We start from the raw sequence: 27,627 nt of genomic DNA on the forward strand, positions 1-27,627 counted from the left end.
TGCAGCATTACTGCAAGTGTTAATCATGCACAATAAGGGCAGTTACGGTACACGCTTCCCTCACAACGTAGCCAGCAGCCATGCAAGTTTTATTCATGCATAGTAAGGGCAGTTATCTTGCAAGCTTCCCTCTCAACATAGCCAGCAGCCATGCAAGTATTTTTTTGTGCACAATAAGGGCATCCACATTGCAAGCTTCACTAACATCCCTAATCATTGCAGCATTAGTGCAAGTGTTATTCGTGCACAATAAGAGTAGCTTCGGTACAAGCTTCCCTCACAACCCCAACCAGCATGGGCAAAAGGTTGGCAGATATTTTTCATGAACAATAAGGGCAGCTGCAGTGCAAGCTTCACTGACATTAGCATTAAAGCAAACCGAGCTGCAATGCAAGTATTCTTCGTGCACAGGAAGGGCAGCGGCAATGCAAGCTTCACTCGTAAACATTACATTTTCAAAACAATTTCAGATGCATTGAAGCCAAGGAAGTGCACCAGTGAGGTCATCACCGTTTGAGTGTCTTGTGTGCTTGAGGAATGCTACTGTGTTGGTTTTGCATTTGTGCTGACTGCCCAGTACAGTCGTGAGAATACCATTAACCCACATCGCAAGTATTGCATTGTGCACTGAATGACTTGGTGCATAGCATAACATGGAGGAAGGCCAGCCCGGTCATAACTTTGTATTCTGAATGCAAGCATTGCTATTCCCAGTATCGTTATTGTGATCATAGCAAATACATATTTATTTTATGACACCTGATGCCATAGGTCATGCCCTCGTTGTTTAATAGGTAGGCGGTTACTAACCTACGTGGCGCTCATGCTTAAACCTCTGGAAAGTGTAAGACTGTACGAGCCCCAGCGACAGCCAAATCTGTCCGTATTTTTGCAGCAGGTGTGTTACCCAGTAAGATATCTACAGGGCTTTAAGTGGGCCGGGGCTAGCTAGGTCCAAGCCCCGGTAGTCTCTGAGATGGGCTCCTAAACCGGTGCCCTGCTGGTGGCTCACCCAGACTAGCCCCAGCCACGCCCACCTATCAGGTAGCCGTTTAGCCGAGTGCTGCATGGTTACACGGCTGACTGCAGGTGTCAGCATTTTGGATTAGAAAAAGAAAAGGTATTGCCTTTTCTTTTTTCCAGTACAAAATGATGATACCTGAAGGGAGCCGTGTAACCGAGCAATGCTTTGGCTAAAACTGCTGTGTGATGTGTCTTTATTCAGAAACAGAAGGGCTGAGTTGGCCAGCCTCCTTTTATTTCTGAGTAAAGAGCTAACATGTAGAAGGAAGCCCATTAACCACACTTGGTTAAAGGGCTTCCACTGTGTGTCAGCTTGTCACTCAGAAATAAAAGGAGAGGCTGGCCATCACAGCCCTCCTCCTGTTTCGCAATAACGAGACCTCATGCAGCAGGCAGCCCATTGCATTCAAGGAGCTTTGTGGTTAAAGAGTTGTCTGGCAGGGTCAGCGCCCCCCTGCAGACCTTTCTTTAAGCACAGCTCTTTGAATGCAACGGGGACACTCTTCTTGGAGGGTGTGGCCTAATCACTCATACATTGGCCACGCCCCTAATGAGAGCACCCTCCCCTCAATTTACAACCCCACTTAAAGCACTGTATATTTCCAGATAGATCCAACCTGTTTCTGCTGCACAACCAGACAGTTAAAGGTCAATAGTTAGTTTTTCATATGTGTTTCTAGATGGTAAATGGCCGACTGCAGATTGGGGCCTAATTCACAGAGGCGGTTTATAATGGCAAAACCCCATTGGAAAATGATCTGAGAATAAGGGCCTTGAGCTTCAGGTCTTTAGACATCCGCCTGGCACCATGCCCGACCAAGAATTCAGCTACGTTGCCCCAGAAGGCTTCTTTGGGGAGGTTTTGCCTTAACAGGACACCTGTATACAAAAAGAATAGCTGAGGCTTCATGACGCAGATTCGAACATTACAATTCCATTGGGGGTGTGGGAGGACCAGAGGCGCAAGCTTTGAAGGAGAGCAGTGAAGTATAAGGCATTACACGAGTATCCTGTCTGTTGTGTAATTGCTGCCATTTCGTTGTGGAATGAAGTCGTGCTTGTGGAGGAAGTGAGAGGGCGCTTGTGAGGTAACCGCTGTGTGCCAGGCCCAGCATCTGCACAGTAAGTCTCCCGGGGAGGAGTCATAGTCTGGTTGGACTATTGATCCTCCATCTCTGCGCTCTGATTGGTCCCTGTGGATGCAGCATCCGTTGAATTGGCAGCTCTCCAAGAGAAAACGCAAGTGAGAGTTTGGCGCCAGGGGACTGCAGCAATTCCAATTGACTTGCACATGGATCTTAATGTAAATCTTATCAACCAATGGCACGCGCTCACGCCACCTTTGAAAATACAATGGGCTTAGCTGGGTGGGCCTGGGGTTGGTTTATTTTTAGGCACGTCCATTAAGTCACGTGACCGGCTAGAAGAGCCAGGCTATTAGCAGCCCGCTGTTACTCAAGTAGCAGGGCGGGAGCAGGATGAGTCTTCATCACAAACTTGAGGCTGCAGCATATTGATAAAGCATTCGATAAACGGCATTAGCACCCGGCATTAAAATGAGAAAACCGTACAGACTATGGCCCTCATTACAGTTTTGGTGGCCGCCAGTAATTCCAGTGGGACACCGCCAAAACTGCCTTACCATTCCCGCCACCCGATATCCCGTATTAGTGTGGCACAGATGCTGTTAAGTTCCCATTGCATGGAGTCCATATAGATGGGATTGCCGGAATTACCGGCACCAGTGATTCTGGCCTTAATTTGCTGGTAGGGGCCTGAATTCCCGGCAGGTCAGGCCCGCCAGTCGTTCACTGTCCTCCACCGGCAAACCTGTATTTCCCCTGTCCTGAAAAAATGGTTGGTGCCGGAATGACCAGCATTATTTCTGGACCGAGGAACTCATAGTGAGCCTCTGTGTTAAAACAGAGGCCTGTAGCTGCCAGACGCTCTGCAGATGTTTTAGACGGTAATGGCCCAAAATGTCGCCATTTCCCAGTTCTTTTTTTTTTTTTTTTTTAAACACCCCCTTACACCAAATATATAGGTGGGCGGTGGGTATGTGATATTATAGTAATATGGGGGGGCAGCGGGGGATCGTCCCCCGCATATGTATGTGGTGTAAAGTGGGTTAAATACATTTTTTAAGTCGGCATTTTTGGACGTCTGTGTTCTGACATTGACTATGCTGAGGAGCGCTGTAGTGTCAAACATCCGTAATGCCTATATTTGCAGACGCCTACATGAAAAGGTAGTGTGTGGGCTGTTTGAAATCAGCGGGGCTATTAAGCAGTCAGCAGGGGTCGCAGGAAACCAAATGCGTGAATTGATTGCGACCCTCAATGAGTGCCATGTGTCTTATGGGCGCCCCCTGTCTGTAGGGGGCTGCGTGTTGTTGTCAAGGATGTCGACGATTCAAGCGGCACCACTGATAGCCATGGCGTCATTTTCAAAGTGTGTGATGCATTTTACCAGAGGTGCCTATATTATTTATGTAAGGCGTGTGCAGGTCCTATGAGGGTAGCGGCTTTGCCCTCATCCAAGAGACGTGCCTCTTGGACTCCAGAACTTGAAATCCCCTGAGTGCCCTTTGGGAAACCCCGGAGGCAGAATGGAATAGGCGGTGCCCTAGAAGGCTCCGGGGACCGGATCTGCGGTGCTCCGTTGAGCGACATCTGCTGTTCTGTTGCCCAAGTGCCAGGGCATTGCTACGGGGATGGAGGATGGCTTTATTGCTGATCCCAGAAACACGTGTTGCCTCCTGGGGTGGGTGCGTAACGGTGCGATCCATGGGTGTCAACAAACCTGACCCCGAACGACGCCATAAATCACAGCGCCTGGTAACCTATTACATTCCCATTAGGTAGTTACGGGGAACCGGCAGCAAAGCGGCACCACTTCTACACCCTCTTACCCAGCCCCAGTGAGGAGTAAACAAAAACACTGCTGCAGGTGGCAAGAGACAGCTGGAGCCTCAAAACAAAGAAGTGCCTAAGACTTCATCCTGCGCTAGGATTGGACAATGGGGGTCCGTTCTCGGGCTGGATAACAATTCGAGGTCTGACTGGATAACTAGCCTGGGATATTGCTGGCAATGTGCAATGGTACATGCCCAAAAAAATTAACGATAAATAAATAGTCAGCATGAGGTATGGTTGTAGCAGTACAACGTGTTCTAATTAGGTGGCATGTTAAACATTTTGGACATTTAAAATAAGTTGGGATCACATAGGATGTTTACAGCGCCTGGACCGCATAAAGTAGTACATGGTGCTGGAGTGGGTAATGTAGCATGTTCGTTTCCATAGATTGAAATACTCGTCAGTGGCATGTTAGATCAATGCAAACATGCAAACCTGCGAAAGAGCGTCCAAAAGCAACCCTCGCATTGTTTTGTGAAATCCCAGGACTGGAACATTGTGTCACATGTCATGTATGTATATTTGTAAATGACTGAGGGCACCATGTGATCACTCTTGCCTATCATCCATTGGTCCTTTGACTGGGTCCTCTGCCCTGGTGCAAATGGTGTGTTGAGTGAAACACGTTGTGAAAAACATACCTGACCTCCAACCTTTGTATTTTTTATCCTACATGTATGCATACCGTGCACATCTGCCGCTGGTTCAGTTAGAGGTGTGTTTTCCATTGGCTTATGCGTTGCGAGTAATTGTTGGGTAGTGTGTGTGTTGTGCGCTGCGGCCCAGGAGTGGTCCACCGTGTGGAGTTTGCTCAGGTTGAGGTCCATTTGGGTGTGTTGGTGGTACACTGGGAGTGCTGCTTGTTGCAATGTGAACTTTGCAGTGTGCAGGTAAGATGCGAATCGCTTCCCTGAATGCTTTGTGCTGAGAGCACCACCAGAGCTGGCAGGTGCAAGTGATGCGGGCTAGGTTTTCTTTTTACATATTAAATAAAAACATTGTTTTTCATGTTGTTGGGAAGCCAATAGAAGCATTTCAGTTTTGAGTAAAGATTCTTACTAAATGTCTGGTTTGTAACCCCCCTTTTACCAAGATTGGGGCCCCTGGCCGTGGATCTGTATATTGAGGTTTGTGAAGAGGTAGCACCAATCACACAGCCCCCCACCCCACCCACAAGGGCGGGCTTGGTGTTTGGTGGCCTTTACTGAGGACGTCATTGCCTCCTTTGCGACCTGCCATTAGTTGCTGGTCGAGTGAAACACAATTGTGATAAGTTGGTAAGATCATATTGTGTCACAAACAGACCCGTTGAATGACCTAAATCTCATAAAAAGCCCACGGGCGTCCCTTTAAGTCACCAGCATCTTGGCACTTGGTGTAAGCAGGTGCACTCCTCTAAGGGGGAGGCTCCCCCACACTAATTTGACCATCTAATGGTAATAAAGGGCTGTTTGTGGCCATATTTCTGTGTTACAGTTTGTATGTTTACATTTGCTTTGTGTTAATGCGCACCAAGGGTGGGAGGAAAGCCTGGCAGCAGCGTTTTACGACTCACCCCCATCCCACATCCCAAAGACGAGGATTTCCTGAGCAAGGACATGCAGTAAAAACATGCATTCTACATGTATGACGTGCAATGTATCGATTGGTTTCCATATGGGCAGTGCTGGAAATGGACAGAATTTACTGGGGGAACTCCCCCACGTCCCACCTGCGATGGGTGGAGGGATTGTCAGTGATATGGGGAGGACTGAGGTCAGATTGTCAATGGTGTGGGTGTGATGGGGGGGCGTACCCAAGTGTCAAATGATGTGTGCCCCCTCAATAAAGGATGCTGGCTGCTTTGCATAAAAACAAATTGCATGTTGGGAGCATAAGAATGGCCACCAATTTATGAAACATGCCTCTGTTGGTAATTAAAACGTTTGTTCATTCGTTCGAAGCATGCAATGCACACTTGGTATGGTGCTCATTTCCTCCGTCAGAATAGTCACCCTGATTGTGACATGTGTGCAAAGCATGACATATATACAGCTTTGGATGGTTTCATTGGTTGAGTTTGGGCGGTTGAGCAAAGGATGACTTTCAGATGCAGTCTGTGAAGTTTTGCATATCGCAGCTCAGCTGCATGCATAGAAACACTTCCTCTATGGAGTGCAGCTGAGCGGCGATCTTCAACGAGCGCTGTCCCCCCCCCCCCCCCCACTCCCAAGTTGAAGAAGCTCTCTGCCCCTAACTGTAGCTTGTGGCAGTTTCCTGACCGAGACACAGTAACCGTAGCAGTTTTCTGAATGCTGTGTCTCATACACAGCTTTCAGGAGTCGCAGGGCAGTCCGGGGCAGATGGCTTCCTCAACTTGGTGGGAGAGGGGCCTTGGGTCTACTCAGAACGGCCCTACTCAGAATGGTGCTCCGGCAAGACAGGTTTTGCCTGAACAGAGTCCTGTCTTGTTCCAGCCCAATTCCTCCCATGTATGTTGGTTTATGTGGACGCCACATTCCGGCATTCTTTGACATTCAGCCTTGCGCAAAAACGAGGTGTTCATCCTGTAGTCTTTGGTAACGCCCCAAACGAGTGAGTGAATGGATGCGTGTGTTGACTGCTTCACACTCTCAAAATGCAAGGTGCATAGTTTTTTGGAAAGCACGTCATGAAATGGATGACCGATATATGAAGTCACCTTCCCTTGAGTCTTGACCATGTTGCCACCCGTTGCTGGGCCCACGCTGACTGCCTTTTCTCGTTTCCTTTTGCAGTGACCGAACAGCACGCTACTATTATTACTGGCACGTGAGGAAGCACGTGCTGCAGTCCCAGTGCTTGCTTCGAGAAGAGGCCTACTTCCTGCTGGCTGCCTTTGCCCTGCAGGCCGACTTGGGAAACTTCAAAAGAAACAAGCACTATGGAAAATATTTCGAACCGGAGGCCTACTTCCCCTCTTGGGTAAAGAGCTGGAAATAGTTTCTGATGATTTCTCCAGCCGATCGCCCTTACTGGCATCTCACTGTACCATGACCATTGCCAGCCTAACATGCAGCAGGATGATATTGTAAACAAAATGACATATTTCATGACTTCAAGAATGTAATATAACAACATCTTTCGATTTCCCATGAGCCAGCAATGTAAGCCTGTAGGGGCTCTAGATTGTATTTGATGCCTTGTTAGTAAAAAATATAACATTAGAACAATATGAAACTACAGTAAATTGCATTTGTGGTCATTTTCTTCCAACACTGGCAGTTAGTCGCAGAAACACACCATATATATATATATATATATATATATATATATATATATATATATATATATATATATATATATATATAATGTGCAGGGAAGCTGCCTCCTTAACTCTACCTTAACTTTTTTGAAGTGAAATGATTCAGTTTTTGGCCACTTTGCAATAACCATTGAAAAATACTAAACATATAAAGTCAAAATGGTAATTTGTCAGCCCAATTGTCAGTTCTCGTTAGAAGATGCTGGAGGTAAGCCAGGCATTCTACCGGCCAAAAAAAAAAGCCCTCACTACCACCACTGTTGGTGTTAACGACAGAAAATCGCCTCGAACAGGGATTTACACTGTACCGCCGGCACTTGTAATCCGCCGGCAATGCCGCCGGACTTGTGCAGGTAAAGGTAAGTACCAAATGCCGGTATCCTGGCGGCTCTACCTCCAGGATACCGGCATACTCGGAACGAGGCCCAATGTTCCCTCGTTATTTTACAACCACGTTAGTTCATTAGAGAAATTACAACCTGAGGGAGGCCTTCTTTTCTCATAATATTGAGGGGAGGGTCTGTCTAGGAATAGCCTTCATTGGACGTTTGGGCTCCATCTCGAAACAGTGAGGTGCCTCAAAGGTTTATCTGCAACCGACTTTCCAGATCACAGAAGGCCTGTAGACCAGATGGCCGAGAGGCGGGACATAGAGAAGAAGTCTGGCTAGCAAGGCACCCTGGACCGCTATTCTGTTGCATCATCACACTTCCGTCCAGAATGCTCCGTTATCCATTGTCTTAAAAAACTTTCTAAACTGCCATTTTATCATCTGCCAAAATGGGCGGCACCCTTCTATTTAGGAGGCTGCTGTTATGCTTTGCCCAAGACTCTGCTGAGAAAGGGCTTCTACTGCTGGGCCCAGCTTTTGGATGACCCACGCCTTCAATGATTAGCATCCTTTTTGAAAATCAATAACCTCTGGGGTGAAATGTGCATTTTCTGGGGCAAAGGAAGGTGTAGTAGCTATTTAGCCTCCTGGTTGCAGATTGTGGGGGAGTCTGACAGCATGTGTTAATGGCCCCCCTCACGGCCAGGTTTCAAAATTGTCATCCATCCCTCCAAAATGTTGAGACTTGATCTGCCCCCGTCCGAAGCGATGTCAATTCATAGCTCAGTCTTGATAATAGAGTGCCAGATAACAATGTGTTGCTGTGTTTCCAATCTTATTCTGCATGCTGGTACATGTTTTATATAGTATAGCATGTGCATTGTCAGCAGAACACCCAAAGCAAGCAATGTAGAAACCTGTTTTGGCTGACCTTCATTCACTGATCAGCTGAGATGACACTGACATAGCCTGTATCTGCGAGTACTATGTCACGATTCATACTTTTTTTGAGTGGTCTGTCAATCCCCCACCCGCTATTTCCCAAGGGTAGGCAGGTTAAAGTCACATATTGCTCAGACCTACATCTGTCCACTCGTGCATGCCTTGGAGGCCGCGATATTGAGGGTCACATTGCCTTTTCAAAGCTGGCCATGAAGTACTACTCTAGATTTGAGCACTCATTGAAAGATGTTACCTTGTGTTCACACGTGCCTTAATGCTTGGGCATTCTAAAGCACAAATGTGCCCATTGCTGGCCCTCTATGACCTATGTTCAGAGGCGTAGTCAGGGTAGGGCCTGAGCGGGCAAGGCCCACTCAAATTCTTTGAATGTCAGCTCAGAAGCTCCGTGTGGGCATTTACAGATGTTAATGTCGCTGCAGTGGGCCCAACTACATTAGCTTCAGGCCCCACTTGTTAGACAATCCTGGCTACGCCTCTGCCAATGTTGCTAGCAACTTCGATGCGTGCTGACAGCAAAGCATGACACACTGGGGTCCAACCCATTGTACACATCTGCAGAGTAAGCGAAGAGCGCTCACCCATCCGGGCACAGGTGACGTGACCTGGAGCTCCAAACCCCGACCTAGGTCTTTGTATAGCTGGAGCGTGTGGGAGCAGGAAGCTTGAATTACTCGCACCATGGAACACCACACAAGGGAAACAAACTAAATAAAATTCAGAAAACACGTATGACCGTCTTCATCTCCTGGTTTCTCTCTGACTTCAGCACCTGCTGTAGTTCATGTGTGGAAGAGACACATACCATGAAGCAACTCCACCCGCTCACAGCTCACCCACCATCCCTGCTGTCACACAAAACCCGGAATGCGTCCAACAGCGCTTCTGAACATCACTTCCATACAATGTTTTAGCCAAAGAGCAGTGAAGTCATGATATGGCATTTATAATGCGCCTATACACAAGTGTTTCAAGGTGCGACGAGGCAAGGGAGGGGAACAGAGGGAGGACAAAGACAACGATCTTACTAGGCCAAGTGACATTGAGATCGTACAAGTGCAGGGGAGGGAGGGAAAAAGTGCCAGGTGAAAAGTGGCTCAATCAGAGGAAAACTCCCAATTGCCTTTTGAGATGAATTGAGTTAACATACTGCGGCTGCCAACATAAAACAGTTTTTTGTGTGTTTTACTCGACCCCCAACTGGTCAAAAATAATTTCCTCCATTTTTTGTCACTGTTTTCTGACACGAAAAGCTAGATGGTGAGCTTAAGGGGTTCGCTAGCGTTGGGCTGGGGTGGGGACAAGGTGTGTGTGGGGGAAGCAGTGTCCACCCCCCCATCCCCACTTTCTGTGGCAAAAAAATGGGCAAAACTACAATAAATAACATGATCTGGCCAGTTAAAATTGGATTAAAACACATAGATCCCATAAAACAGATGAACACAAGTTCCAGCGTGCAGCCTGGTGGGATAACATGGCGTCCATTTTGTTGACACTCTCCTATTGACAGTGCTTGCTATTTGTTGAGTTAATAAAATCTTTGAAGGTATCCATTGAGGCTGCTAGACCATGTTGAGGTGTTGGTGTGTTTATTTAGAGGCCCAGAGCTTGGGTTGATTATAAAGCATGAACGTTCTATCACTAAACCGAAGCATCTTTGCTCTTCAAGGGCACCATAGTCTCATATTTCAGGGAAACAGACTGTGGATATTAAATGAAGCCAACGTGCATGTGAAGCTTCCGCTCTTTTTAATGCTGTGTTTTCTGGCAGTGGGTCAGTGTGAGCGGCCCCTGATATTGCTGTTTTGTTCCGATAGGTGATTAAGAAGCGGGGCAAAGACTACATTCTGAAGCACGTTCCAAATATGCATCGAGATCAGTACGCACTGACCGCTTCGGAGGCACATCTGAAATACATCAAGGAGGCGGCGCGGCTGGATGACGTTGCAGTTCATTATTACAGACTATACAAGGTACAGCAATGCCCTTAGCTCTTCTGTGTCGGGACATATTGAGTTAATAAGTCATTAAAAAGTATTTTTACCGTGATTGTGTGTTTTTAAGTATCCAAGGCCTTGCCTAGTGTAATTGTAAGGACAGTTCATCTCTTCTGCACCTGTGGAAACCCTCATGAAAGTGCTTCATAATTTGAAAGCTGTGCCACCAACACTACAAACCCACATGCGTTTTTGTTTGACCCTGCACCTTAGTTCCGAAAGGGAGGAGGCTGTTTTGGAGGATCCTGTGTCTTAAGGGGTTTCTGAAAGATGGCTCTTCATCGTGGAAGAACACGCTCCCCATGGCAGAGTTTCTCTAGGGCCATATCCGGACGCTGCTATGAATCCCGCCACTGTGACCGCCCCCTTCATAAGCCGAGCAGTGAGGGAGCCCGCTGCGCGTCTCCGTGCCAGCAGGGACTCGATCATCCGCATGCAAATTGTGGAGATGGCGGAACAAAGGCCCAACCTAACACACATCAAGTGGGTCATTGTCTTCTACCCTTCTGCTCACACAAGACCTTTATACCCAGATCCCTCACGTGGGAACGCTTCTTCAGATCAGGCACAAGATGTCCGTCCTAGGAGCAGCGTAGGCAAAGATTGGCACGCTTATTTCACACAAGTATGCCAAGTTTGTCAAACCTCTGTGCGGCGGCAGAACTGAGAGGCGCCCAGACTGGACAGGGCACTGAGGGGAGACTGAAGGGGGGAGAGGCAGACAACGTATGCATTATATGGGTCATGTGTGTCAACAAGAATGCCTACTCCTTAATAATTTAACAAGCTCCAAGGCTGCTTCCAACGTTACCACTACTAGGTAATATTAAACTGGCCTTTCCTTTTGTCTAAGGTAAACTTATTGATTGTCAATTATTAACATAATAGCATCTCTGCGATGGGTTGTGGGAGCGAGACATTAAGAACTTTGTTTGGAGTAGTGTTTGTGGAATGCTAATTATTTGCAGCTGGAAAAAGGGCACAACGTCAATGACGCTTAAAAGTAAATATTTCATGACTCGGGACATAACATGTAGCGCTAATGGCCGATAAATATCTCTTTGAAAAAGTAGCCGAGCATCTAACACCATGCAGTCTGAGCTATGTGTAGTGCTTGTTTTCACACGCTAAACGTGCTCAGACCTGTACAACTCCCACTTAATGTGTGTGTCATACCACGATGGCCGCCCCCGGCCTGAATGGCCCTGTGTGGGCGTGTGTCGATCATCTCCCCAATACTGCCCCATGGCAGGAGGTGATGTGGCACTTGGGGCCGGCCACCTGTGGCCATCATGAATGAAATGGTAGAACATAGGTCAGATTTAAATACAAACATAGGTACAGCTACCCTGGGTACAGGAGATCCACCCGCTGAAACTCAGTGTGATTTCTGTTCGTCTCCTTCAGTTCTCAGTTACTATTTTGTCACTATGTGAAGACAATCAGAACACTGTTTTGTTGCAAACATTATATTTACATAATGTATAAGAATGGGCATCCTTGGATATGTATTTCTTCTCAGCCTAATGCCAAGCTTGAGCTGAGGGAATGTGATTAACTTGATATATTTGTAACAACAAATGATTGGCCAAACATAAGATTAAACGTGCACTATTCTCTGTGCTAGAATTGAAAGGTGAGGCCCTGTGATGAGCCGCTGCTTGGCATAAAGTGGACATTGTTCTGTCTACAATGAGGTGAAACTGATTGGCTTCTCTGCCCCTATCAGCCTGTAACGCCCCCGGCCCTAGCCCAAGTTGACGGGTCCTAAAGCAGCAAGCACCTTCAGTGAGAGCTACGGCCCAGTACTGCCTGCAAATCCCACCATAATGGCCTGTAGCACCCCAGTACAATGTCCCGGAGGCATGTGATTTTTCAATGTAGAAAGGGGGCTGGTTGCAGGCTCCACAAGCGTCTTTCTCCACAAACAACACATTTGGCCCCCTGATTCATAGCAAAGGGACCTCTGTGACAAGTCACTTTTCTATTTGCCTGACAGCCTGCCAGAGACGGGGGCAGCACAGAGGGTGGGTAGGAAGGTGCGCCCTACGGTTTTTTTTTTAAATTTATTTTAAGCGGACAGAGGGAGGATGGAAGAGAGGTGCAGTCGCTGAGCGGACAAAGGAGAAAGGGGCGCACTGTCAAAAGGGAACACAAAAAGATGAGAAAAGGATGGCTGTGGATGGATTGTGGGTGAGTAGGGAACACCGGGGATTACTCTTGAAGATATTACATCAATGAGCTGGTAAATAAATATTGCCCAGCAGGGTCAAAGGTATATAGAGAGACAAGTTATGTCCATTTGTTGAGATGCATCAACATGAAATAATTGATAAATTAAAGGGAATATTTAATGAAAAACCGTTTTCAGGATAACTATATCATCAAAACAAAGGAAAAACAATTATGCATACTACCACTATATACAAAACAGGGACTTAACAGTTACGAACAGATTTTATATAAACAATGTGAACATTTTTAATATCACTGCCCGTCAATATCCAGGCTTTTGGAGCACTGATCCTCATACAGTAAAGCAGCAACTAGTTTCGGCGACACTTTGTGATATGGCTCACCTTCCTCAGGGTGAACATTTTAAATACCCAGACAAAATAATGTAAAAATATCCAATTATTCAACTCGAATTACTAATCTGCATATAACAACATAGTTAGAAATACCAACTGCCCTTAACCCCTTAAGTGCCAAGCTATTATGCAAGTCTATGTAAAAAGGACGAGCATACTCGTCCAAAACAATCTTGCACGGACTGTAAATGATCGCAGTTCAACCATCTAACAGCAACCTCATGACTCCAAAACAATATACAAAACGATACAAGAAAACCATCTACCAAATGGAACACAGGACTCAATGGATATATGTGAAACAACACAAGCACATGCATACATAAATACAAGGATAACAAAAATGAACAAAACCCTGCTCTCATGCATCTGTACTCAATGAAATGCATCGTGAAGGCCCCCCTTGTCGTGAATATTTGTATGCACAAAGCATAGCACTTCCATCAGTCTAGTGGCAATCTAAAGGAACAAATTGGAACCATTGAGGTATAGATGGGCTAACTGTGAGGCGTTCAAAAATAGTAAGAACCCTTGCTCACTGTTACGCCACACGGGACCACCGTGGGGAGCGAGGCCCCCCTCTTTCTTTAGTTAACGCTACGCACATAGGTCCAGAGAAAATGTCATTCGAGAGTTCTTGGTGAAAATATAGATCATACCGATTGGAACTGACCACAACAATTACTGAAATGTGAACAATGAACGCTGCAGCTTCAAAGCAGCAAATGCCTCTGGCGGCCTCAACACGGACGGAATTCTCGGGTTGGCAGACTGGGTCCCTCTCTAATATAGGAGTATGTGTGGGAAGCAGCCATATTGGACTGGTGGAGAAAACCTGGTTACCAGAGCCGGCCTTAGGGGGGGTGAGCCGGCCGACCGCCCGGGGCGCCACGCCCCCCAGAGCGCCATATGCACCCACCTCGCCAGCTCGGGCCAGTCTTTCAAGGGCTCCCTCGAGCTGGCGCTGTGGGAGAAGGCAGGGCAGGCAGCCTTTTGCTGTTAAGAGCGCCCGTCACTGCAGGTGCCCTTAACAGCAAAATGCGCCATTAGTCCCCCCCCACCAGACCAGCTCTGGGGGAGTCTTTCAAGGGCTCCCCTGAGCTGGCATAGTGGCAGAAAGCGGGCTCATTCAATGACAATGGGGTGTTAACGCGCCCCTATTCACACCATTACCTCCTCAGAGCGAGGAGGTTTAAAAAAATAAATAAAAAAATGGCCCCTCCATGCCCCGCCCCCTGTTAACCAGGGGCGCCGGAGGGCAAGGGGGGCCGCCAATTCACCCAGGGCGCTGCTGCCCTTAAGGCCGGCCCTGCTGGTTACAGTGCATAAACAGCTGAGCACAGTAGCATGAGGAAAGCGGATCAGTCAATATTAAACAAAGCTGCCCAATAACAATCATTCTACAGGCTCTCCAGAATGCATAACATGAAAAATAAATTAATAATGGGAAAATTACAATAAAATAATGTGTCAAATTAAACAAAAATCAAAACATGAATGCATGTTTACAAAAAAATTCCATAATGAATGAAAATAAAACAAAAGAAGAGGTAAACCACACTACACATTTCACAAAATCGCAGCCAATTCGTAAGAGTGTCCTCTGGATGTTCTCATTCAAACCAAACCGGTGACTCTGTGTTCTCATAATCCATTCCTGTTACAGTCTGGTCAGCGGGTCTTGTGTCTGCCGGCATCTGTCATTCATACCCACTGTATATCCTGGTCAGAGTGACCAAATTCCAAGTAATGGGAGAGTAGAGGGGAATTCATTGTGTTAGATCGAATTCTGGAGTGTTGTTCCCCAATTCTCGTGATTTTGCGACTCATCATCCCGAAATAGATTTTTATCACAAGGGCATTTGATCAGGGACACACAATTCGTTGTTTGGCAGTTAGTGAAAATCTGAATCTGCCATTTAAAGTTGTCAAACGTCACCTCCCTGTGCTTTTAGTATATGCACAAGAGGTACAAGTACCACAAGGATAGTGGCAAATAACTGGGGGAAGATCCCATAATGCGGTTAAATCTGCAGACGCTGCTGGTTCAGTGCAAGAGGGCACAAACCAAGGAATGTTCAATGTTTGAGCCCCGCTAGAAGGCATGCAATGGTCTCTCCCATTCTCAGAATTTGGTCCGTACAATTTTCCAAAGTTTATTTATGGTAGCTCTGATTTTGTTACTGTGTCGGCTGAATGTGGAAACACAGACAATCCATTGATTAACTTCCTTGCTTTTTTTAGAAGACTAAAACAGTGCTGACCTGCTGTAATATCTAGCTCGCATTTTGGATCTTTTGATCAATTTTGACGGTATGCACAATTTATTTATTTATTTATTAAATTTATATAGCGCGCAGGCAGCCCAGGGGCATTGTGGCACTGTTACTTGCAAGGAAGACTTAGTTACAATGTGAGCAGGTTGTGCCTTGGGTTACAGTAAGGCAGTGACCTGTGATCAGATATATCACATAATACATCATACAATGTGTAAGTCGTGTGGCTAAATCAAATGCTGCCTGATCATAATCACACATGTTGGTGCAATCCCGTCGCATTCTCAAAACTGCCCAAATGGGAGGAATATAGCCCTGCAGACCGAGGGAGGGGTCGTTTTCACCTTGGGCTATTAGTTGGGGAAGGGTCATTACCCAAGCGATAGTGAACCCTCCCGAGCTCTATAAGGCTATTAGCACGTGGGGATAGTAGCAATACACGTGTGGGAGTTTTGGTGGCGAAGTGTTACTTTAAGACTGAGCAAAGTAAATAGAAAAACCGAGTTAGTAAATTACATGTGGTTGCATCGTGTAGCAGTAGAGGCATTTACACCTGCTACTTGGACACTATGCGCAGGAAAATAATATTGGACAGGTACAGGTATGGGAGCAGACACTCCAGCATTGCTAGGTTCTAAGGAATCTATCCGAACATCAGATCCTTCACCATTGGGCAAGGAATCCAAAGAGACGGACACCCCTGTGAGAATCTCTTCCTCCTCATGAGAAAGGCCAGACTTAAAGAGTGGATGCCCAAAGTCTTACCCTTACATCTGGGGTTACCCTTTTGGTGGTCACTTGATCACAGGCTACACAATGGATCAGGGTTCCTCCAAATGGCTTGTAATAAATAATTACCACAAATGGTCCAAAAAGGAGGGCACACCAGGCAAGAAGTAACGCTGTTTATTACAGCTGGGTGAGCACAAATCAAACGGAACAGTGGATTGGAACTGGTTGATGAGAGCTGACAATTGGGCACCTAGCAAACATCCTTTTTATATTGTTAATACAATATTTATGAGGTTAGAAACTGTTGCACTTCAAACATCATATCTTCTGCTGTTCCCATGAATTCTACAGGTTAAGCTATGTCATTCCCCCATGGTTGGGCGTACGTTAGCCAAACATGATTGGAGCAAACAGATATGCCCTCTCTTAGCTCATCTCCTCCCCATGTGGTACCACATTACTTTCCAATTCATCTCGCAAACAGTTTGCAATTAGTGAAAACATTTGTGCTAACCTCCAGTTCTTTATTAGCCTGCCATTGGTCAGCACCACAGTGGAAGCAACATGAGACACCCTGAGCTATTGGGAAAGGAGACATTCACATGGCACCTGCAAGATAATGACCATCAACAATTTTGTAGTGGGCTTTCTGAGGGCTGGTCACTTCCCAGGGATGCCAGAACTTGCCTACAACTATGCCTACGACACACAAATCATCTTTAAAATACCCAAGTCAGTCGCCACTCCTGACCCAGACCTCGCTTCCTGCCTCGCCGACATACACTGCTGGATGATGGTCAACCACCTCCTGCTCAATCCTGGTAAAATGGAGATAATAATCTGTGGAATGATGGCCCTCTTCCCTTAAACCACCCCCTGGTCTCCCTCCCTAGGCCCCCTTCACCCCACTGCATCCGTCAGTGACAATTCTGGGCTGCACGATGTACACTGACCTGCCTTTATCACACCACATTAACACTGTGACAAAATCATGCTACCTATACCTCCACATACTCCTCTTCCCCTACCTAAAACAGTAACAGTAGTTATTTGATTTCACTCTAAACATTCTAACCACATTACTTTCCAATTCATCTCGCAAACAGTTTGCAATTAGTAAAAACATTTGTGCTAACCTCCAGTTCTTTATTAGCCTGCCATTGGTCAGCACCACAGTGGAAGCAACATGAGACACCCTGAGCTATTGGGAAAGGAGACATTCACATGGCACCTGCAAGATAATGACCATCAACAATTTTGTAGTGGGCTTTCTGAGGGCTGGTCACTTCCCAGGGATGCCAGAACTTACCATCTGTTTCTTCAAGGAACGTAGCTACATTCCACCTCTCTGTCACCCTACCCGATGGCCAGAGGCAATTAGGACTGCCTTGGTGGTGTGTGTGTGTGTGTGTGTATTCTGAATCAGGCCAACTTCCCCAGCCCCTATGAACAGCTGTGGAACTGGTTCGCCGACCTTGATTACCTCACCCAGTGCTGCCTCAGCAATTTTGGTTTTCTAGAGGCGAGCAGCGTGGGTTCAGCTGCCCCCCTCCCTCGGCTGCTGTGCACAAGACATATGCACCTTATAGGCTTTCAGGATGAAGCCCGACCTGTTGTCCAAAGACATTTTATTTCCCTCTAGTTTCTTTGTCTGTTAGTGGTGCCTACAAATGCCCCCTCCAAAGTTGTATCCTGAAGTATGACTACAGCCCCCAGAGTTCCCTTCATTCTCCCCTTAGGAGGAATATCAGCCCATGCCATTTTTTCCCTTAGCTGATAGGTGCGACACTCGTGTCTGGTGCCGAATCAACACCTTCATTACAACAAGATCCACTGGACCTTCGTATATAGGGTGGCTTAGTGTAGCCACTATCATGGTTGGGATTGTTAGTCCCACTAACCTTTACAGAATCTCCCCTTATTAAACATTTTGATTCCACCCTCTTTCTGCTCCTTCCCCTCCTCCTGCTTGCCAGAAGCAGGCGTGTCCTCATGGGACACTCCATGAGACACCCACAAGTCAGCAGCAATGGCTAACCTCTTAGGATCTATCTCCTTAGAGTCAGCCAAATGTTGCTTAAGCTCAGGAGAACATGAGGAAAAAATGTGTCCAAGCATGACTAAATGAATCATGCCCTCAAAGGTGATTACCTTGTAGCCCTCAACCCAGCCACTCAAGATTTTCACGGAGTCTGCCACATAAGACACCCAAGTCCTATTTTCTTTTTTCTTGTACTCTCTAAATCTCTAAGTATTGGGAAGGAGTTTTCCCAAACCATAAGCCTACTTACGCTTTGCAAAGTCTTTTCTGTCAGCCTTTGACTTATCCATAATGGCACTGCAGCCAGAATGGGGTAGCCTGCTGATCAGCCAATCAATCGTATCAGACTCACACACCTCTTGTACCTCACAAGCATACTGAAATGGTATCAGCCAATGAAAAATGTCATTCTTCCCAAATATTTTGGGGACCTAGTATGTGAAGAGGACACAGGACCATTCCCTGATCCCCTGAAGTTACCTTGTTGTGCCTGCAGCCTGCCAAGCTCCATCTGGTGCTCTGTCCTTATGCCTCTCAACCCTCTCAAACTCCAGTTTGGCCATGTTGTACTCAAGCTCTTTCTGCCTGAGTTTGAGCTTCATTTTCAGCTCCCACATAACATCATCCTCTGAGTTGGTCAATGAGACATTGGTAGAGTCCTCACCGCCCTCTCGATGGTGGTAGTGCCAGTAAGTCCATTACTGCTGCTGGTTTCCGCCACAGCATCACCTGAATCACCATTTACAGGAAGAGGCACACACCTATTCCTTTCATGATCTAGAATCCTGCATATCATGATCTAGAATCCTGCATATCGCACAACCTCACCTGCTACAACTATGCCTACGACACACAAATCATCTTTAAAATACCCAAGTCAGTCGCCACTCCTGACCCAGACCTCACTTCCTGCCTCGCCGACATACACTGCTGGATGATGGTCAACCACCTCCTGCTCAATCCTGGTAAAATGGAGATAATAATCTGTGGAATGATGGCCCTCTTCCCTTAAACCACCCCCTGGTCTCCCTCCCTAGGCCCCCTTCACCCCACTGCATCCGTCAGTGACAATTCTGGGCTGCACGATGTACACTGACCTGCCTTTATCACACCACATTAACACTGTGACAAAATCATGCTACCTATACCTCCACATACTCCTCTTCCCTTACCTAAAACAGTAACAGTAGTTATTTGATTTCACTCTAAACATTCTAACTATCTCCAAATGTAATGGAAATTATATTTTGCATCACAAGAAGCATACACCTTATACACAAGTAGTGAATAAAGTAAAAATGGATGGGACAAGTCACAAATTAATAATATATTTCACTTGACCTATTACAAGAAAACAAAAGATAATACAATGTTCTCAATAAGGTAGCAAACATTGATAACCACCTAGACCAACCCTCTGATTTATGATAAATCATTTGTTTCTCCAGCACGGGGTCTGGCATGGATTCACATGCTCATTAATATTCCCATCAGGCTGGGATTCCTCGGTAAAAGAAAAAACAGTTTCACTTTCACTTAAAAACTGTATTTCTCCTCTAAGCCCCTCCTCTGGCAGCCATCTTTGGATTTTTGCCACACACTTCAGTGTTGGGAGTCCTTGAATTTGCTCTCCAAGCAATTTGTACTTTATTTCATGGTTTTCAATGGAAAAAAAGCCTGTGTGCTCTTTTCTCCATCTGCCAGCAGCTGGGATCCGTTATCAGTGAATCGTTGAAAATTCTAGAAGGCCATCGGCCTACTTTGTGCCCTCCGACCACAAGGAGGGAAGGTCCCTCTTCAGGCCCTGCACCAAATGCAGGCTACAGAATGTGTTTGTGGAGGACAAGCACCTGCAATGCCTCTACTCGGACCACAAGGAGGTGGAGTGTGAAATTTGCCTCGGGTTTCCAAGAAGACGACGAGGGACAGGCACAGTAGACTGGCGGCCTGGCTCTACACCAACGCCTCTGACCCGTACACCAAGCAAGGGTCATGCCTTACCCAGGACTGGCCAGTCCGAGGAAGCGGTCTTCTAAGTCCTTTGAGAGTGCCTCATCAGTGGGGGCCCACAATAAGGGCAACAACCGCAAGTTAGAGTCCAATGGGTTCGCCACGGAAGCGGGTCCCAAGGTGGATAGGGCACCATCGACATCACCGTCCACCTCCATTGCCAGCCGGCAATCGGGCTCCTCCTCGAAAAGGACGTCATCTACCCCGGCTAAACTCTGTGAGAAATCTGAGAAGCCACGGACTGTGGAGAAGAAGGCCGAACAGCCCAAGCAGGCCCAATCGACACCGGCTAAGACCTCATCAGCGACTGAATTGGCGACTGCTACTGCCATGACAGCTATGGGCGCTGACCCTGTTAAGGTAGCCCTTTGGCAAAGTCTGCTGGCACACCAGAAGGGGGAAACCGGCTCAGGCCCTGGTTCAAGACCCTCAGGGGAGAAAAAAGGAGGGGGGGGGGCGAGGAGGCCCTGAAACAGCCCTCGCAGCCCGTGCCAAAGCCATAGAGGTCTTGTCCACGGACAACGAAGACCAGGAGTCCTTACACAAGGTTCACAAGGACGTTGAAGAGGAGGACGACGATGGCACAGGGCCTAGTTTTCCTATTCTGCCTTCTCAGCTAAGGGACATTTCCTTGGAATTTCTGTCAAACTAGTACACCTTGGTGTCAGAGATCCAGATGAGGATGCCCCTGGCTTTGGCACCTGGGGTACCCCAGGTGCCCGATCAGCCTCCGGCAAAGAAGAGGAAGCGTCATCCAACACCCCCATTTTTAAACGTATCGTTGCAGCGGATGGCAAAGCTCTACATTTGGCTGCTCCACATAGGGTGTCTCCACCGGATGAGTTGCTGTCATGATGCCTACTCCCGGGAAGCCAGTTCAGGGCCAGCGTCCCCGAAAGCAGACATCATGTCCCCAGGGAGGGACCCAGCAACCCGTTATAGGAGCTCTTTGGACATTGTCCTGGCGCCTTTGGCGCCAGGCTCATAGAAGGCATCAGTCCTGGCACCATAGGCGCCAGACTCATTATGGGAGTGCTTGGATGGACTTACCTGATGCAGACCATGCTGCTGGATCCAGACCTCCTTGAGGTCTGAAAGGGACTATTTTACCTATGGGACTATTTTACCACTCTGGCGTGGCTGAGGAAGGATACTTACCTGGAACTACTTTGGGGCCTATTTAAACCACGCCCAGACAGCAGCTCACACTTCGCGTTGTTCTGCATCTAGCAGCTGGACGCTCACCGTGTCTGCTCCTGCATCCTGGCTCCAGCCACGCCCGCCTGCAACCTGGAACACCTGAAAAGGAAGGAAAGGAGAGAAAGGTGAATAATTGAACTTTACCTACCTCCATCCGGAGTCCGGAACCATCACTCCGACGATCCTGAGAAAATACATTATTTTTAGAAGCGCATCGCATCACTAGCTGCAGCGCCGCGTTCCACTTACCTTCACGAGGCGCCCTCGGGCTCTTCAGCCACCATTGGCACCATCCATCGCCTTTCAGCGCCTAAGGAGAAAAAGAGACAAAACAAAGGTGAGCGAAGGAACAGATTGAGGCAGGCCTGATTCTTCCACCTTAAGACTTACCTGATTTTTGTTAGGACAATCTTTCCACACCTCGGGTCGGCGCCGCTTCTTTGGCACTGCCGTATCCCGGCCCCTAAGGGGAAAAAAAGAGACAAAACAAAGGTGGGCGAAGGAACAGATCGAGGAAGGCCTGATTCTTCCACCTTAAGACTTACCTGATTATTGTTGGGACAATCTTTCCTCACCTCGGGTCGGCACCGCTTCTTTGGCACTTCCGTACCCCGGCCCCTAAGGGGAAAAAGACACACGCATTAGTGGGTGAAAGCAAGATCACTAAGGGAACCATCCATCAAAAAGATTCACCAGAGTTACCTTCGGCGAATCCATTCCTCTACGCGGATTCTTCATCCTACATCTGAAATAGAGAAAAGGACAACGGACAATTAAGGCTTGAACTTTTGCAACTGAATACTTACGGCCTCATATCGGAAAAGTCAAGCGGAGTTGAATACTCACCAAACCCGAGATCCAGTGAAGTAACTGGAAATCAACGCGCCCCTGCATCGGAAGCAGGATGGAGAGCTTGTCCTTTCAGACTCTAAGGTGAGACTCTACGGGGAATCGCGGAGGGGGTTCGAGGAGTGTGAGAGGGGGAAGGGGGGAATCCGACACATTATCCAGCAGACAGTTAATCCCCTTTTCCATCTACAGAAGGATTCTTCTACGGGCCAGACAGGCGAGGTTTGGGGGTCGGGTCCAGTCCGTCTTCCGAGTCCTGCGCATCACCTTAGAAGAGGTCATAGTAGTCCAGAACAGATCAGCGTCTCCGTGGGAATTAGGTGAGCGTTACAGTTGGGATCATTCCACTCCATGATCTCCAGAGCCTCTGGGCTATTCCAGCTAGTGCCAGAGGAAACCAAGAAGGAGGGCTTCTTATACCAGAGGCGCGAGGCCAAGAAGAAGGCGGTCATGGCGGTGCCCCTTCTGGACGACGTTTGGGAAAAGGGCCTGGCCCTCATGAAGAACCCTTGCACAGCTCCAGCCAAACGGGATAAGCTAGACAAGAAATATCGGGTACCGGACTCCACACACAAAGTGCTTGAGGTCGCAGCTATTGCCGGATTGGCTGGTATCGGTGGCTGCGAGGAAACGGTCGGTCAACCCGTCCTCGTTGTCTTTGGTCCCTCCAGACAGCGAGGGAAGAGGATGGACGCAATGGGAAAGAAGCTGATTTACACTGCGGCTTCCAATATGAAGGTGGCCAACGCACGGGCGATCATAGCCGGGTAGGACAGGGAGTTGTGGTATAAGCTGGGGCCTATTCTGGAGTACCTCTCCAATGATAAGATGGAGGCAATCGCACTCTTCAGGAAGGGGAGGTAGCGTCTGATCACGCCATCACAGTAGCATTGGACATCACCGTCAAGGGGTTCTGGCATGGGGAACAGTGTCTGTCTTCGTCGCCAAGGCTGGATGAAGGTCATGAATTTCCGCCAGGAAGTCCAAGCGAAGGTGCTGGACATGCCTTTTCAATGGAGAGAACCTATTTGGGAAAGTCTACGAGTCCCTCCAGGCCATCAAAGCAGATACAGAGATGGCCCATTCCCTGGGCACCATCCAACAACACTGCTCTTCTTTTCGCTCTTCCAGGGGAAATTCGAGCTGGTCTTCTAAAGGCTTTTCTACATCATACCATCAGCCTTCCAGATCCACAACTCAGGAAACCTACAGAGGCCGTTCTCAGGCACTACGCTAGCAGAAGACAGCAACACTGGTACCTGCAGGGCAGGACGCATGCACTGAAGCAAGCCTGACCAGGCCGGGATGTAGGGCCCCCACTCGTGCACCCCAGTGGGAGACCGGCTGACGAGGTTCATCAGTGAGTGGAGAAAGATCACCACTGACAGTTGGGTGCTGGATGCACTCGACCAAGGACACACCCTGGTGTTTCAACGCAGGTATCCGCAGATCCCTCAGGTTGCCCATCAGGAGCATCACATCCTGGAAGAGGTATGGACCATGCTATGAAAAGGGGCAGTAGACCTAGTTCCCCAGCGACTGCGGGGCTCCTTAGTCTATTTCAGATACTATCTGGTCAGAAAGAAGACAGGGGGCTGGAGGCCCATCCTAGACCTACGACATCTGAACAAAGACCTCAAGTACCAAATATTCAGGATGGCCCTGTTTCAACACGTGCTCGGCCAACTGGAAAGAGGAGACTTCTTGACTTCGTTGGAGCTGGAGGACACCTACTTCCATGTCCCCATTCACAAGCAACGACCACTTCAAAGCCCTATCTTTCGGCTTGAAGTCAGCCCCCAGAGTGTACATGAAAGGCCTGGCACCAGTGGTAGCCCATCTACGCCACTTGCTTCTGGCACTTGGCGTTCGCCGCAAACGGATCCATCTGGGGCCTGCCCCACTTGACGAACAGGCAGTCCACCTGATCCTGACGAAGCTCCCACCCGTGACAGGTGTGCAGATCCCTGCTGATGGAGTCTGCAATGGTGTTCTTGACTCATGCCAGGTGGAGAGGGATGAGGAACATCCCCCATCAAAGGCCCAGCATCCTCAGAGAGTGCCAGGGATCGAGTGAGCCCCACCTCCTGATGTAAAACATGGTGAAGTCAAGAAGTCTCCTCTTTCCAGTTGGCCGAGCACGTGTTGAAACAGGGCCATCCTGAATATTTGGTACTTGAGGTCTTTGTTCAGATGTCGTAGGTCTAGGATGGGCCTCCAGCCCCCTGTCTTCTTTCTGACCAGATAGTATCTGAAATAGACTAAGGAGCCCCGCAGTCGCTGGGGAACTAGGTCTATTGCCCCTTTTCATAGCATGGTCCATACCTCTTCCAGAAGCTGAGGGATGTGATGCTCCTGACGGGCAACCTGAAGGATCTGCGGATACCTGCGTTGAAACACCAGGGTGTGTCCTTGGTCGAGTGCATCCAGCACCCAACTGTCAGTGGTGATCTTTCTCCACTCACTGATGAACCTCATCAGCCGGTCTCCCACTGGGGTGCACGCGTGGGGGCCCTACATCCCGGCAGGGTCAGGCTTGCTCCAGCAGCCGAAGAGCATGGGGATGCGTTCTCCTTCCTGTGGGAAGCGCTGTTCCTGTATGCGTTCCCCCTTTCTGTCTCCTGCCACGAGTCATCAACACACACAGACAGTGTCCATGCAAGATGATACTCATCGCCTCGGTGTGGCCAAGACAGATTTTGGTATCCAGACCGTCTCAGCCTGGTTCTGGATCTTCTCAACAGAGAAGGAGGTGTAATCCATCATCACGACCCAGTATAGCTGAACCTGAGGGCTTGGCTCCCCCAGCCCTAGAGTTTGTAGGAAATCAGTTGACTGCAGACTGCAATGAAGTCCTCGCCAAGACCAGGGCGTCTGCGACTTTGAAGTGCTACGGTCACAATTGGAAGCATTTTGCTACGTGATGCCAGTCTCACTAGATTACTCCTCTGAAGGCCACGCCCTGCAGGTTCTTCCATAATTGCTATCCTTGGCCAAGCACATCTGGTGCTATCTCCCGCTACAGCAGGTCTCCGGGAAGATCTTCACTTTGGTCTCATTGACTCGTCAAGGAGTTCCTCAAAAGACATTTTTGATCTTTCCCGCCAGTGAAAGCTCCTACCCCGGTGTGGGAACTCAACATGGTTATGACGAGGCTCATGGGGTGCCCCCCTTCGAGCCTATGCATCAGGCCCCTCTCAAGTTCCTCTTGTGGAAAACGGCTTTCCTTGAGGCAGTCACCTCTGCCAGGAGGGTAGGTGAGATCCAGGCCCTATCCCGCAAGAAACCATACCTGACTTTCAAGAATCGAGGGTGGTGCTGCGGACGCACCCCTCTTTCATGTCGAGGGTTCCATCGGAATTCCACATCAACCTCCACCTCAACAAGCCTTTAGTGTTAACTGTGTTTTTTCCCGAAGCCTTTGTCACCGGCTGAAAGGGCCTTGCACTCGCTGGATGTTGCTTGTGCCCTGAAGTTCTACGTGGCACGCACAAAGAGTTTTCAGAAGACTTCACAACTGTTTGTGAACTTTGGTCTTGTGAGCCATGGGAATGCATTGTCCAAGGCTTCCATTTCAAGGTGGCTCTCCGGCTGCATCACCCACTGTCATCAGTTGGCGAACCGACCGCTGCCCGGTCGTCCAATAGCCCAGTCCACCATAGCGATTGCTGCGACAATGGCGTTCCTGTCTAATGTGCCCCTGCTGGACATCTGCAAGACTGCTACATGGAGGTCCACGCACACCTTCACAAAGTTCTACTGCCTCGACAGGGATTCCAGGGAGGAGTCCAGAGTCAGTCAAGCAGTGCTACGCAACCTGTTCGCTTGAGGTGAGTCTGTTCCAGAGGTAAGAGTTAATTGCTTCTCTTCTGTTGAGCCTTGCCACCTTCTGTGATTGTGTAATATTGTACTGCTATGTTTTCATTATTCATGAGCGTGTGAATCCATGCTAGACCCCATGCTGGAGAAGGTTTAAGTTACTTACCTGTAACTATTGTTCTCCAACATGGGTCTGGCATGGTTTCACATGCATACCCTCCCTCAGACCCCTCTGCGGCTCTTCTTGGTCATACTGCCCCTTTACATCCTTACCAAATCTGAAGATGGCTTCCAGAGGACGGGCTTAGGGAGAGGAATGTCATTGGATGGGGACAATACGACCAAGAGGACAGTGATTGGATTAGGGGAGAAATAACGTTTTTAAGTGAAACTGTTTTTTCTTTTACTGAGGATTCCCAGCCTGACAAAGGGGAATATTCATGAGCATATGAATCCATGCCAGACCCATGCTGGAGAATAATAGTTACAGGTAAGTAACTTAAACCTTAAATATTATGAATCACCAAAAGAGATTACAAAAGTGTACAAGGAAAATGTAATATTTGATGCACCTAAAAATGTACACTGTAGTGTGTAGATGATAACAAAGTGAAGCATGTTATGCCTTTCTGTTGCAATGTAATGTGCTGTTTACCATGAGAATGGAATCCAGTGTGGTTTGTGAGAAACCTGAAAGTGTCTCCCTAGCTAGTCCCCAGAGGATCACCTGGACAGGTGGTCCTCCAGGGAGTGGGACACCAGCGGGTGAGACATGGTATCCGCCTTATTTCAAAACCTTTTCACCATCCTACCACGTAGGACATTCAAACCACTGCCCTCCTGCACTACCCGTTTCCGACATGAACACATTCGTACAACAAACCAGAGAACGGACTAAAACCAGTGCGGTTTACCTGACATGTCCCAATACAAGGGTCAGACAAAGTCAGGCAATTGATCAGAATCGCACACACCTGATGGCCCTTTCCCTTCCCCACAGGGATAAAAGGTGGAGCAAGAGAGCACAGTACAAGCAAGATAGACCTCACGACAAGACAGCTATCCAGACCCAGCAGTTCAAGAGGAGGAGAAAGGCAGCACCCATTGAGAGGCTGACGAGGAGAGACACAACCTTGCCCTTTTCGACAAAACCCTGCGAACCCTCAGCTGAAAGAATAGTAAGTCCGAGGACATTAGCCCCAGTGTGCTGCTGCAGATGTCAATGGTACATGGACTGTATCGACGCTGATAAACCGGAGCAAGGGAGACTCTTGCTTCCATGGTACCGGCCCTGACTCCAGTAAAGAACAAAGCCAAGCGGTTCATCACAGGCGGTGAGTCAATTGGAGAGCCGATGACAACCGAGCTGTGGTAAGTGGAAGTCGCAAAGTGAGAGAAGAAACATTGTAAAGGGGAGACCAGCTGCAAAAGGGGACCATTACCATGTGGGTTTTGCTCAATCCCCGTCTGAGTGAAACTACAGATACCAGAAGGCCTTAGGAAAGCCGTTGAGATGGGTCAAAGTGTTCATACAGGAGGTCAAGCAAACTCCCCGTACAGTTGAAAGCCTTTGACCTAAGAATTATAACGAAAGCAA

The 27,627-nt window shown here is 48.1% G+C and overlaps 1 protein-coding gene across 4 annotated transcripts in view; it reads left to right on the forward strand.

The window, feature by feature from the left end:
• The window catches only part of FRMD6 (FERM domain containing 6), a 312,237-nt gene that overhangs the window by 182,876 nt on the left and 101,734 nt on the right, over positions 1 to 27,627 (forward strand). For all 4 annotated transcript variants that reach the window (XM_069637464.1, XM_069637466.1, XM_069637465.1 and 1 more), the window contains exons 6-7: positions 6,698 to 6,884; positions 10,333 to 10,488. In XM_069637464.1, coding sequence (XP_069493565.1) covers positions 6,698 to 6,884; positions 10,333 to 10,488 — 343 coding nt within the window. The remainder of the gene's footprint in view (positions 1 to 6,697; positions 6,885 to 10,332; positions 10,489 to 27,627) is intronic.

The sequence above is a fragment of the Ambystoma mexicanum genome, chromosome 14, assembly GCF_040938575.1.
Source record: "Ambystoma mexicanum isolate Mex_15411 chromosome 14, UKY_AmexF1_1, whole genome shotgun sequence".
NCBI lineage: Eukaryota > Metazoa > Chordata > Amphibia > Caudata > Ambystomatidae > Ambystoma > Ambystoma mexicanum.